The sequence below is a fragment of the Pseudonaja textilis genome, chromosome 13 (assembly GCF_049901715.1).
Source record: "Pseudonaja textilis isolate UNSWEBS1 chromosome 13, rPseTex1.2, whole genome shotgun sequence".
Lineage (NCBI taxonomy): Eukaryota > Metazoa > Chordata > Lepidosauria > Squamata > Elapidae > Pseudonaja > Pseudonaja textilis.
This window is the reverse complement of record NC_142002.1, coordinates 1,119,038-1,133,674: the sequence shown is the minus strand read 5'-3', so window position 1 is coordinate 1,133,674 and position 14,637 is coordinate 1,119,038. Positions and strand designations below refer to the sequence as shown.

General features: G+C 39.7%; 1 protein-coding gene and 1 long non-coding RNA gene across 2 annotated transcripts in view; both read right to left on the bottom strand.

The window, feature by feature from the left end:
• The window catches only part of LOC148124708 (uncharacterized), a 147,353-nt gene that overhangs the window by 87,957 nt on the left and 44,759 nt on the right, over positions 1 to 14,637 (bottom strand). The window lies entirely within an intron of this gene.
• ITGA11 (integrin subunit alpha 11) overlaps positions 1 to 14,637 on the bottom strand; it is an 83,869-nt gene that overhangs the window by 58,194 nt on the left and 11,038 nt on the right. The window contains exon 2 of the mRNA XM_026709400.2: positions 14,081 to 14,192. Within this exon, the coding sequence (XP_026565185.1) occupies positions 14,081 to 14,192 (112 nt within the window). The remainder of the gene's footprint in view (positions 1 to 14,080; positions 14,193 to 14,637) is intronic.

Genomic DNA, 14,637 nt, shown 5'->3' with positions numbered 1-14,637 from the left:
TTCTAAAGGTTACATGGTTTATGGACATAAGAAATGCGCTGCTGGATCAGGTTGTTGGTCCAACAGAAAAGGGATGTCAGGGAAAGTCAAAAAGTTAAGATGGAAACAACGAAATTGTGATTGAAGTCTGCGGATGGAGGTTATTTAATACAAATGTGAAAGCAGCAGATTATTCAGATAGTAGCAGGAAGTAAATAGCCTTGAAGAAAACTCCTGAAGTAAACTCCAATTGACCTAATGAATTTGTACAACTACCTTAGTCTTTACTGATAGTTCTCCACCGGTAAAAGAGTGTCTATATAAGTTGCAAATGTAAGGAACATTCTCCAAGAAGAAATATGTGCACATTTATAACCATGCCTAGCTATTCTTTATGAATAATATGAAAACTATTTAAATGACTATTTATATTGGAAAACTATCTATGTATTGTTTTTATACAAGGCCATTTTTCCTTACTGGAAATTGCTGGATAATCATTTTTTATGTTATAAAAGTATATCTCGTTAACTATCTCCAGCTTCTTGGTTGTTTTAGTTGTGGTTGAAATGGGGCAAATGTGATTCTTGGGTGATATTTTATTATCATAGTTTTATGCACTACTGAGGGATGGAAAAAAATTGGATATCCACTAGATTATGACAGCGCAGATGACTGAAACTCTAGAAGAGAAATGGGGAACTATGGCCTCTTTATGACTTGTGGACTTCAACTTCCAGAATTTGTGAGCCAGCATGGCTGGCTCTGGAATTCTGGGAGTTAAAATCCACAAGTCATAAAAGGGCCATAGTTCCCCATTCCTGCTCTAGAGGTAGAACCAACATTTTGTTAAGTCCTCTAGGCAGAAACTATCTTGAGATTTAAACTAACCATGGAAAATAGTCTAGTCTAGTCTAGTCTAGTCTGATCTATTCTATTCACAATAGCAATAGCAGACTTATATACCACTTCACAGTGCTTTACATCCCTCTCTAAGGGGTTTACAGAGTCAGCATCTTGCCCACCAACAATGTGGGTCCTCATTTTACCAACCTTGGAAGGATGAAAGGCTGAGTCAACTTTGAGCCGGTGAGACCCAAACTGCCAAACTGCTGGCAGCCGGTGACCAGCAGAAGTAGCCTGCAGTACTGCATTCTAACCACTGCGCCACCATGGCTCTTCACTGTTCTATTCTATTCTATTCTATTCTATTCTATTCTATTCCATTCTATATTCTATTCTATTCCATTCTATATTCTATTCTATTCTGTTCTGTTCTGTTCCATTCTATATTCTATTCTATTCTATTCTATTCTATTCTATTCTATTCTATTCTATTCTATTCTATTCTATTCTATTCCACTTCACTCCACTCCATTCCTTGTGGCAAAGCGGTTTATTGCTTTACCTAGAGAGATATACTGACCAGGGTGTCAGCTTCAAAAGAGGAAATTTAGAGGAAATTAAACCAACAGAAATAAAAGCATGCTTGCATTCCATCAACATATGTTTTAATCTACTTTATTTGATGGTTATTCTACATTGAATCAGGTGCCCATCGATAAAATTAGTTGGGAAGCAAATATAATTTTTTAATTGCATTTCCAGAAAAAATGATTCATGTGTTTTATTATTTGGGGGGAAAGTAGCAATATCTGTGGAATGAAGGCAAGGCCAGAAAAGTAAGAAAGGATCAGTCCTTTGCAATCAATGGTACACTTAATCTCCCGCTGAGACTCAGCGCAGCTCATAGGTTCAGTATGAGTCTGGAGCAACAGCCCAAAATTTGGAATGTGAAGTATGAGTAGATCAAGAGGAATATTTAAATAGTTGGAGAAAGAGAGAGGTGTAACTCACATCTTAAATTGATAATGATTCGATAATGACAGATATCTCCAAAGTCCACAGATGATTCAGCTGAAGAGATGCACACTCTGGGCGACTATGATTTGATAACTCTGATATTTTTCTATAGATCAGAACTAGAGGAATACCTATATCCCAATAAGAGGTATCAATGGTCAGTTTTCCTCCCCCACCTTATGGTATAGATTATACATTGGCTGCTGTACTTGACTATTTGCAATTTTGTCCCACATCCATTTAAAATCTGAACCTATTTATTTTCTAGCAATACACGTGAAGGTAATAATTTTCCTCCAACAGGCAATCACTGTCAAAATGAGACCCTTGCCAACAAGAGAAATAGTAGATGAAACCATGCAGTGTGGCATTGTATCTATGCACAAATTTTTTACAGGCATATATATGACCTTAAGAAGTAAAAAGATATCTATGTCTTTACTTGGAAGAAAAAAACATTGTGATGAAATGCCCTGCGACCAAGGAGCCACAGGTTCTTCCCTTGCTCATTTGAACCAATTCCCCTTCTCCACTAGGAGTTGTTAGAGAAGGAGGAGGAGGAGGAGTGTAATGCCCCCTTCATCTGTGCAACTTAGAGCTGTTAGAGAAAAGGTGGAATACAAAGTAATCTTTCTCTATATATAAAAGTGAAAGACCACTCACGCATCATCACAAAATCTCTAGAACCGTAAAGCCTACAAAACTTGAAATCTGGCAAATATGTTCCTCTTGGCTTCTAGGTGCTCACTAAGAAAGGATTTTTCGAAATGACCATCAGAGTATTAGTATTTCGTATATTGTTATTAACACGCTCTGATGCTAAGGAGTTCTACTCCCCCTCCTCACCTGGAAAGAAATCTGTTCCAAATGCAAAACACAAGCAGAGGAGAGGAGTTTTAGTTTCAGTTTCAGTTTCACAGCACCAAGCAGCTTTAGTACAGAACAGTTGAGCTAAGCCATGCCCAGGCTCCTTGCTGTCTCTTTCTTGCTCACACAGCAAATACTGTTTCAATTTCCAAACAGCCTTCAACAGCCCTCTCTCTCTCTCACTGACAGGACGCTAGCCAGATGAATACTGATAGATGCTGGTAGGCAGAGGTAGAATTTCCCCCCTTATTTTTCTCCCCCAAAACTAAGCCTGACCGCATAGTTTCGTAGCGAAGCACGGGTATCCAGCTAGTTAGTTAATATCTTTAATCTTAATTTTTGATGGTTTACCATAGTTTTTAATGGCAAAAACGAAGACCTTCTAGCCAAGTCTAGGCAGAGGCACAATCCCACCCCTTATTTTCCTCCCAAAAACTAAGCCCGATCACATAGTTTCATAATGAAGCATGGGTATAGAGCTAGTACTATATAAAAACAGCCACGAGATATGAAACAGAGCAGCAAAATTTTAAAGACTGAAGAATTCCAGTTAAACGTTCATTCTTTATCTAGAGGAAGGGCTGGACTTGGAGACATAATAGTCCTTCATGTTGAAAGGTATTATTGATGCATACATATACATGAGCACACCCACACAAATACTAAGAAACGTACCAAAACTGAGAAAAAAAATGACATTCTTTAGGAGAAAGCCAGAGTATCACGTTTTGCTGTGTTTGCAGGAAGTACATTAGGGATAGATCATTTTCATTTCATTCCTTTAAAGTTCTAAGCTTTAAAAATACAAGAGAAGTACAGAAAATTTTAACTCTTTAGTTCCAACTTGTGTGTCATTAGGACTTTTGGCAAATCTACCTTGACTAGACATCCTTACCAGTAGGATGTATCAATTAGTAGTTTACATATTTCATTCCAAATAGCCATACTATTTAAAAATCTGTAGAAAACACTATAGAAAGTTAGCACCTACCCCTCTCCTAGAAGAATGAAATATTTTGGGAAATATTTAAAAAGACAGAATATTATATTTCCCTGGATGATAAAGAAGAAACACATTTTAAAGACAGAAAGCAGCTCCCTGCCCCCAGCAGATATTTGGTGCCCATTAAGAAAGACTGAGTTAGCCTATCTACAACACAAAAGACCTCCAGCTCCAGGGTGACGGGATTAAGACATGATGACCCTTCAGGACATATTAGGATTAACCCATCTAGAAGCAGAGCTCACCACAGGGCACAATCTCCTAAGGACATTGCATCAGCCAAGCTTCAACCAAACCTGGGAGCTCAGATTACCTCAGCTATGACCCCTGCACAGCCCCTTGAGAGTCTGACAGCAACTAATAGAATACATGTTCTTGCATAGGAACAGGAAGCTCAAGTTCAAAGCCCAAGAACAGGTATAAAAAGGCCCTACTCTCAACTCTATATGGTCAGCTGCCCAGAACCACCCGTGTGGTTCTGCTTCACTGTTAAACCATCTTTCCAATCAGCCTCCATGTTTCCAGTGTCTTCCTCCCAACTTGGAACTGAACCAGATGGACATCTCTCCCAACAACACTATAAATACAATATTACTGGCAGGACAATATATCAATACCAGGTAATTCATACTCTAACAATCACCCCCAACCCCATTGCCCATCTCAAGGGGTCTAGAACGGGGGTCCTCAACCCCCACAGTGAGTTGTCCTATTCCAAGCTCCAATATTATTTTATTTTAAACAAGAAAAATGCAGAATGCATCGTCTTGTCATCACAACTCTCCTCTCTCTCTTCCTCCTCCCCACCTCCACCTTTCCTTTTCTTCAAAGTTCTTTCCATTTTCCATTATTCAGGGCTTCTCTGTTCAAGTTTCATGCTGGAACTTTCAAAATATTTGAATCCAGATTCCAGAGCCAGGCTGGCTTATTTGGGAATAATGGAGTTTAAAGGAGGTTGTGTCCAGGCAAATTTCACAGGACTGTACACAGGTTGCTGGGTTTTGCCCAAAAAGCAGTTTATTCGGTTGGAAAATGTTATGGAAGATATTTTGGAGGTTTATAATAACTTGTCTGTCTTGCAGCCACTGATAAATTCAGAACATCCTGTCTAAGAGCCCTAAACACTTAGAAAACGGGACCAATGTTAACAGGAAAATGTCTCAGGTGCCTCTTAGGTTCTAAGAAAAAAATATATTTAAAAAATCCTGCAAATAAAACACAGGGATCTGCTGAGGGCGGGGAGATTCAAGAAGTAGCCGTGTCCATGTGATCAAAGCTGTTCCTTTTGTAGCGCATAATAAGGATTTGATCAAAGGACTGCTCCACCATCTGGGCTTTTCTGACCCTCGCTCATGGACACTGTTGAAGTGGAGTTGACAGCTGAACCGATGACAGAAGAAGCAATTATTGGCTCTGCTTTGCTCCTTCACATTAGAGGCTGAGCAGACATTTTTAGGGATGGTTTAATTGGGGCTCCTGTACAGAACAAGGGTTGAAGAATTTTCCACCCATTCTCCACTTCCCAGTATTGTTGTGGTACATTCTACATAGAGAAACCTATCCTTACAGACATAAATGACACAAGGCGGGCTTTCGTCCTGCTTACTCATCCCTTGTCTCTCTTCTGACCAATGTGTTAGTTACACAATAGACTTCCCTCAATGTGTTTTTCCAAAATCCTCAGCATAGAAGGAGAAATGAGGACGAGCAGGATGATACGGTCTAACAGAATTTGCCCCATCATGGGTTATTTATTACATTCCATCTGAGTGCCAAATGCTTCCACACAATAGACCGCATACTCTTCTACTTCTTGTAGCTGTTTTCTATTTTTTTTCTCTTTCTCTTTTGTGACTGATCTTATGGGCAACTGTGGCTTCTGTATATATTCTGTACTGTCGAGTACCATGTGATGTCAATTTTATGAGCGTTGCTTAAAAAGAAAGAGGCACTGAACATGCAAGACCTGTGGTTTGAATCAGTGCACAACAACAGGAAGAAAACCAAATTTTTAAAAAGTTGGCTGTATATATTACAGTAGTAAGTGTAGCTTTGCAGTATAACAACTGTGGTTTGTCTATTCCATACCTATGATGTCTTGTGCTCTCCTTATAAACGGAACAAATCAGGTCATATACTGTTTGTAATACTTTCTCCACAATTTCTCATACATGGAAGAATGTAAAAAAGACAGCAGTTCTTCACAAAAAGTATAATTAGCTTGTCAAACTTATTGCCGCATTTTATGAGGACTATTGTACCACAGTATAGTTTAAGTCCAAAAACAGGTTTTTAGTTGTTTTATAGGTTACAAGTGGAAATTCTGTGCTGGCCTCTCAGTTGGCAAGGGAACTTTCTACTGAAAAAATTAAGTCTGGAAACACGTTTATTTTTTCATATGGAAATACTTTAGGATGACTAAACCTGCCTAACTCCTCTCCCCCATCACAGTAGCTTTGTTCCAAAAAGAGTCAACTGTAGGTTGATGTTAAACGTATAACTGCTTTAAGCTGCCTTGTATTTGTGCTCGGAATGTCTAGCAAAAGTTGGTATTAAGCCAGCCATGCTTCCCACCCCGCCTGGGACATAGTGCATTCAGTATCTAGCCAGCCAAGATGGATGGGGGCAAATGACTAATTACTTTTACAGATCAACACTGTGCAATTATTGCCGTAAATCTTCAAAGCAGATTTGATGTTGCCTCTCCTAAGGCCATTTCTTCCACTCTTTCATGTTACTGGGCAGTAGGACTGGGAACGACAGGTCTGCTACTAGAAGTGCTATTACCTCAAGGACCTGAAGGTCAGCTGCCAACGTTCTGGCTCATATGCTCAGCAGCAGTGGCATGCATGAGGCTTTTGGGTCCTGGCTGGGTCAGGCCCTCCTCAGGATTCTGTTCTTCCACAAATTCAAATTGTCTTGTGAATGCAGGAAACCAAGTAGAAACACTTGGCAAAAAGAGACTTAAAAGTAATCCTTGCCAGCTTAACGTTGCATCTTCCTATCATTTCCATCCAAAGGAGCAGCGGGGGCCACAAATGTCTAATACAATAGTAAAAACCAGGGATGGAATTCAAATTTTTTAACAACCGGTTCTATGGGCATGGCTTAGTTGGTGGGTGTAGCTTGGTGGTCATGTGACTGCATGGACATGGCTTGGTGGTCATGTTATTGGCTGGATGTGGCCAACTCAACATCACTCACATCGAGGCACGCATCTCCTCGCCTGGCCTCTCATGACTGTGGGAATTCTGTAATAGTTGTAAGTGTGAAAAACGGTTATAAGTCACTTTTTTCAGTGCCATTGTAACTTTAAATGGTCCCTCCACACAAGCAAAGTGCCAGCAAAGGAGCGGAAAAAAAACTCCAGAGATGTTCCTGAGACAGGAAGTCCAGTCCTGCCAAGAATGTAATAAGGGTTAACGGAGAGGCAGTTTCTGTAAGCAACACCAGAATGTTTCCTTCCTGCCTTCCTTACAGGATTAGCCCAGTAATTTCTTCTAACAAACGGTTCTCTGAACTGCTTAGAAGGTTACCGGTTCTAGCAAATAGGTGCGAACCAGTAGAATCTCACCCCTGGTAAAAACGAACCATTTGGAGAGGTGAGAAGAGACAGATTAGTTCAGAACAGCCTGCATTTTTTGCTATGGCACCAAGATGTGTGAATGCAGGGTTCTGGCCAGAATTTGAAAATTTACAATTACAAAGTTACACGACAGATGATGATGATGATGATGATGATGATGATGATGATGATGATGATGATGATTATTATTATTATTATTATTCATAATGACTATAATGACTGCCCCCGATGCCTTCTCAGATACCTCTCTAGATGTCAGCTGGGGGGAGATGTCCCTGGCACATCAAGAGCTGAGCTGATTGATGGCTCCAAGCAGCTATCTATGAAGGCGTTGCCTGAAGCAGCGTTACAGCCGGACAGCCCTGAGGCTCCAGATAGGGAAAGCAGGCAGCTGCAGCCAGTCAGTGATGAGGAAGAGGAACTGCCTACTGCACCTGATTCAAGAACAGGTAGGGCAGACAGAAAGCAGGTGCAGATAAAGGTCAACCGGATTACTCACGAGGAAGCCTCACCCTTCCTGATGGGCTGCACCAGAAGATGGCTATTTAGCGCAGCAGACAGATGGAAGTGATGCTGGGGACAAGGTGTTTGTTTCCTATCTGTGTGTTCTCTGGTTGTTGTGATTCCTGCCTCTCTTTGGACTGACACCGTGCCTTGACTTAGATCGTGCCTTGCAAACTCTGGAGCATCACATAAGCAGCTTCACATAAATTGGGAAACCTAAGCAGGCTTGTGAGGGATCCCATAAAACCTTTTTAAATGAAGCATGAATAAATCAGATGGTATATAAAATTTAAGATTCAGAAATTTTGGAATATTTCAATAGTTAAGCAAAATTAGAAATATTGAGATTTCCCATTTTTGAGAGCTATTAAATTCACTCTGAAAAAAAAAAATGCTCTTAGCATACTAAAATAATAAGTGTGTGTGCTTATTTTAGACAAAACAAGGAACCAAGTTAAGGAAATTTGAAAAGAAAAAGTTTCAATGCCAATCTGGAAAGATAATGGAGAAAGAGGATGATCTAATCACGTTGGCTGTATTTTAAGAGCATGAAAATGACTTTTTCCCTTCTCTTTTGGAATCTCTCTGAATTCTTTCTTTTCATACTTTCCACTACCACCATTACACTTGGAAGCCTTTCCCCCAAATGCATAATATTTGGCTGCTTCAAAATGAAGAAAGCAGTTCTGCTAAAAATAAAAAATAGACCTAAGGGGAGGGTGAGAGAGAGAAAGAGGGAGAGAGAAGAAATGAAGAGAGGAAGGAAGAAGCAAGAGTAGATAAATATAGACTACTTAACTTTTCCCCTGCTATAAAGAAAAGGAGTTAATGTTGACATGGGAAAATATGTTGACGAATGAATGGCTGAGTTAATACGGTTTTCATCTGGTTTCTTGGCCAGAAGAAAGCTACAGCGGTGTTAAATTTGTTGCCCTCATCAATGCTTCCTCTCCCGTCAGAAGTCCAGTCCCGGCAAATGTTGTTGTCCTTCTTTCCTAAGTGCAGGGCACATTAAGGAGAGTGGTTGGTGGAAGCTCCCTCTTTTCCACTAAAACGACACCAGGAAAACATCCACCAATCATTCTCCTTAATAGAGTCTGGGTCTGTGGAGGAAGTGAACTTTGACGGATGAAAACGAATATCTGAAAAAGTGATCTGGCTTTGCACAAACGTTTACATGCGTGCATTTGGTTATCAGAGAGGAAATGATGACAACGTCGAAGAAGATGATGATGATGTAATTTGATGAGGTCGTTTACTTCTAGTCTTGCTTTTGGCAAGCCAGCTAGAAGACTTTGGGCTGGTTCCTCTCTCTCAGGAAGAAAGCAAAGGGAAACCACTTCAGAAAAATCTTGCCCAGAAAACTGCAGGGATTCGTCTAGGCAGCTGCCAAGAATCAATAATGACTCATAGGAGTATCTCTCTCTTCCTCCCTCTCTCCCTCCGTCCTTCTCTCTCATGCATCATACCCTTTAAAGAGGCTTCTTTTAAAATGACTCTTACTTCTGATATCTTATCTAGCTTAATTTTATATAAAGATATATAAAGAAAACATCTACATACATGAAAAGACATTGCATATTCCAAACAAGTTCAGGAAAAGAAGGAATGGGGACAAATTGATGGAATCATAGGGCTGGAAGGGAGCTTGGGTCTTCTAGTCTAACCCTCTGCAGGACACCTTACACTGTCCCAGACAAATAACTGTCCAGTCTTTTGAAAACCTTCCTTGATGCAGCATCCACAACTCTAGGAGGCAAGTTATTCTATCGATTGGTTTCACTATCAGGAAATTTTTCCTTCGTCCCAGGCTGGATCTCTCTTAAAGAGCTTCCACCCATTGCTTCTTATCCTGTCCTCTGGTGCTTTGGAGCAGGGGTCTCCAACCTTGGCAACTTTAAGACTTGTGGACTTCAACTCCCAGAGTTCCTCAGCCAGAGGAATTCTCAAATACTGGAAGGTTGCTCTCATGTCACCCCCGATCCTTCTTTTTGTTAGGTTAGACATACCTCAGGCTCACTCCCTTAACCATTCATTGTACGACTTAGCCTCCAAACCCCTTGTCATGTTTCTTGCCTTTCTCTGCACATTTTCTAGGGTCTCAGCGTCCTTTTTGTATCATGGTGACCACAATGGGACCCAGGATTTCAAGTGGTTTCACTAGTGCAGAATAAAGCAGTACTATCACTTCTCATAATCTTAATGTTATCCCTCTGTGGATGCAGCCTAGAATTGTATTGATTTTTTTGGCAGCTGCACCATACTGATGGCTCATAAGTGGTGGTCCACTAGGACACCAAGATCCTTCTCAAAGTTATTACTGATGAGCCAGGTACCATCTACCGTATACCTGTGAATTTGGTTTTTCTTTCCTGCCTAAATAGAAAACCTTAATTTCTCACCATCTTGTTGGCTAGGACCCAATGCTCAAGTCTGTCAAGATCCTACTGAATCTTGAGTCTATTCTCTAAGGGGTAGAAAGAATCTAATAAGGGCTGGTTGATTTATGTAACACATCTATCAACTTTATGTGGTAGCTGCATAATGTGCAGATTTGTTTAGCTGTAGCATGGTCTGGTATGTTGTATAACTGGACCTGTTTTGTTATTTCATGATTCACATGATTATGGAAAGCCAGAAAATAAATTATTAAGAGGCAATGCTGATAGCCAAGTAACCTTGTTGAGGCCATCTTGGATATGGTGACCCTAAAGCCTAAGAAAAGCTTTGGATGGAAAACAAGGTGTTAATGTTTAAACCTCCCAAAATCATCTCGCTCTGGTGAAGAACATAAAATCTCAAAAGTAGGAGGAGATTCAAGGCTTGGTGCTATAATGAAGATACATTTCCTACCTTCCTTCCAGCTTGCAAACTCACCGAAGTAAGGTGCTCTTTGTATCAGATACACAAAAGATATCTGGGAGAGTTATGGCACCTAAAAAAAGTACCCTGGGCGGGGAGACTCAAAGATGCATTCAAAATGCTAAGAAAATTCATTTTAAATATTTGGTGACATACCACAGTTTGTAAAAGCTGTGATTATTTCATTCTTTTGGACTAAACTAGACTCGCCTAGACTACTTTATTGGACAAGGAATTTGTCTTGGTGTAAATGCTCTCAGTATACATAAAAGAAAAGATGCATTCGTTACGAGTCGAGAATCATCAGTTTTCTGGACAGACCAAGATTTTGAAATTGTCACCGAGCGTTTAGAGTGCTTTTTTCTTTCCCAGTATCTCTTACTGGAATATTTGCAGTTGGCAATTCAGGATTTATTTAGTTTTTGCCTTAACATAAATTTGTGGTTTTGATTGTCAAACCAGTTTAAGCCCATGTGTCATGCCCTTAACTTTCTTCAATTCGAATTCGGCCATTTTGTCTGTCTGTCACTGCTTCTATCTGACAAGACACTGACATATTTTTCCAAATTGCCCTATTTTGGGCCATCATTTGTTTATCTGTCCTATCCACAGTTGAAGTTTAAAACAATCTAGACAACCCGTGATCTAGTGGGTCATTGTTTCAGAGCTATTTCTTCATCAGATGCCTTCCACAATGAAACAGCTTCTAATATTTCAGACAAATTCTTAAAAATCCAGGGAGATACTCAGAAATGTATCTCCTTTGAAAAGTTGGACTGTATAGAACAATTGAACTTCAGCAGTTAACCACGTGAATTGTTTTATGAATTTTTGTATTTCGACATAAAATGATTTCAATAATTTTATGCCATAAAATGTTTTATAAAAAGTTCTGTATTTCAGTTCTAAGAGAGTCATGGCTCCAGATTTGGACACGCTCTACAAAGTTCGTCCATTTGAGGTTTCTTGGTTTTGCCCTATGACATTTGCCCAGTTGAAAGACACGAGATTTTCTAGTAGTATATAGATTTTGGTGATTGCCACTGGTATTTTTACTAGTTATTATAATAATGTATTTTATATGTTGTTGCAATTTTAAATTTTTATATCAAACATTGCATGTCTATATGTTTTATTGCTGTGATTTCTGGCTCATAAGTTGTAATAAAGGTTTGATTTGTTTTTGTTTTTTTTTTAGTTCTCTTTTTTCGCAGTATATCTGCCTTTTGCCAATTTCAGATTTAGCAGAGTCGGCTGAATATGTGCACCATAGGCAACACTGAATTCTTTATTAGTATGACATGTCAGTTGGCTTGTTGGTTTAGTGATTCATAGTTTTACCAGATATGTCATATTGGCTTATAAGTCATTAGCTTATTTTAGCTACTAATTCCTGAATTTGCATTTTAGACATCTTTTTAAAAAGAAACAGACTTAACAGTTGGCTCAGACACTGGATATCCCTTTCCCAAAGACTGCAATTGTACTCTGATTGAGGATCCTGGAGAGAAATTTCATGCCAAGTCAAAGGCAACTCTTGGTTCCATAGCTACTTCATACACTCAGCTGCCAGGGCTTTAGTAAAATAGTCTAAAATGTTAACTCCATTTGCACCAGACTTTTTCACCCGTAAATTATGATTGAGTCCTTGGCACTCAAATCAGGAAGACAAGAAACCATGCTACAGAGGTTTAGGCCTATTATTGTTGAATATGTTAGGATAGAGCAGCTGTGGTGGCCTAGGGGTGAAGATGCTTGTGTGTCCCAGTCAGAAGGTTGAGCGTTCAATCCTAGGCACTGGTCTCTCTCTCTCTCTCAGGGCACAAAAAGAAAATATCTGCTGCAAATTCTCTGTCCTGCCCTTGTTGGAGTCTGATTCTGAGGGGGAGATTGAGCAGCTGACAGAGAGTGGGAGTGTGGATCCGGTGGCTGTGGAGGAAGCGGGGGAAGGGCAAGTCCAGCTGAGCATTCAGAGGAAGACCCAGGCCCATCCCCTCTTCATCCTGGGGCACGCAAGGAGGAACGGAGAAGGGAGCAACACAGCTTGCGAGAGAGAAGGCGGCCCTGGTCCCTTTCATTGGTTGCAGCTGGGAGAACAGGATATAAGCGGAGCGTTTGCATACAGCTCCTTGCTGGAAGCAAAGTGTGCGTTTTCTTGGTCAAGTCTTATCTGGGTTTTGGCATCCTCCCAACTGTGGGTGCTGAGTTATCCTTTGAAAGCCTGCAATTTATCATCCCTGCCTACCATATTAATTGCTTCAGTGTGGGTTGTCTTGGGTTTTTTTTAATTTCTAATTATCTTTACCACATTTCTGCCCTTTGTAGACTGTTTTTGGAAGAGTTTGTTATCCAACCGAGGATAATTGGACATTGGGGCCAAATTGGAGGCATTAAAGGGAATTTATTCTACTTTTTTGACTTGGTTATTTTTGTGTCATGCCCCCGGTCATCACATTCTGCATAGGTGTCAGGAAGGGTGTCCGGCCAGTAAACACTCAGCTCAAGTCGCCCTGCCCCCACCCTGAATTCAAGGCATTACAGTGTTATAAAAAGAAAAAAAAATCTTGAATATATTAGGATAATATGGCAATCTGGATTTTTAATGGAAGGTACATAGATTTTTTAAAAAATTAAAGTTTATATTTGCTACATTTCATAGAGTATGAAGGGCTTGTACACATCTTCTCCCCGTTTAAATCATAATGTGACTAGACGGAGAATCTGCTTTTCTTTACATACAAAATTACCCTGCTTTTATTTTTTGACATGTAAATTTCCGGGATGAAAAGGAACATGTTCTTTTTCAAAATGTCACCACCACCATTTGTATTCGAGTGTCAGTAACATAATTCCTTTTTCAAACACTTTGTGTGTTCATATTTTTTCTGGATGCTGACAGACTTAGATTAATGCCTGTGTTCTACTCCTTCCAAGGACCCTGGGAATAGATTGTGCAAATCTAAAAGATTGCCCCTTGCTGGAGGACTTTTTTTTCCCCCTGGGAGTTAACGTTTGTGCATGAGAAAACTTCTATTCTTTTCCTTTATAAACAAAGCAATACATGAGCAGGTTGGAAAAAGAATACCTTTTAACTTCGATATTGATAAGATCGCAAGATTAATCATTCAATAAACTACTACTATTGTTATTTAGCGTTGACATTTCTGGTATCCACATAACAATGACAACAAAAGGTTGTGTTGCAGCTCAATAAAAAAGGCATAAAAACCCCACACTTTTGCCCTAAACTTTAAGTAACATCACAAAATAAGCCAGACTTCACTAGACTGATCCTATCAGATGTGCCTTCAGCTCTCATTATTTTCCAGGTCTCATTATTTTGACAGCCATATTCAACGCATTTGGAGAGCAGATAAGCTAAACATTCAATCTCAGGCCAAGACACGATGGTTTACCATTTCTTCCCATTGATTTCATGCTGTTGAACTGTGTAGCCGAAGTATGCTTCTTTGGAGCCGGGGATAATCCTTGGCTTCTTGGTATCGATGTTGAAGGTATCACAGACTCCTGAGACAAAAAAAAATTTTAAGAGAAATTAGTTCTGCAAGAAAAGAACCCAAATTCTAAATTCAGAAAAATGTTTGAGAGAACAGTAATTTTGATTTGTGATGTTAAGTTGGCCAATTGTTTAGCTTTCAAATTCATTTTTACTGGAGTCTATCTCAGGTTCTGCAAGGATGGAAAAGTTCAACGGTAGCTCTCTCTCGTAAAGAAAAATCTGCTGAAGAGAATGAGAAAGTGTTTCTCCATGGGGTATTCTACACTTCTACATTTAAAAAATATGTATAATTCTTGATGGTCATGGAAGCAGTTAAACTCTGTTAACATTTGAACTGTACTTTGCTTGGCTTAGCAGAAGTTTCCCAGGACAGCGAAAGTCAAGATGGCATCTAATGAAAGGGACCCAAAATATGGTCTCCCTGCTGGATTTGGTGGGTCAAGAGAGATGATG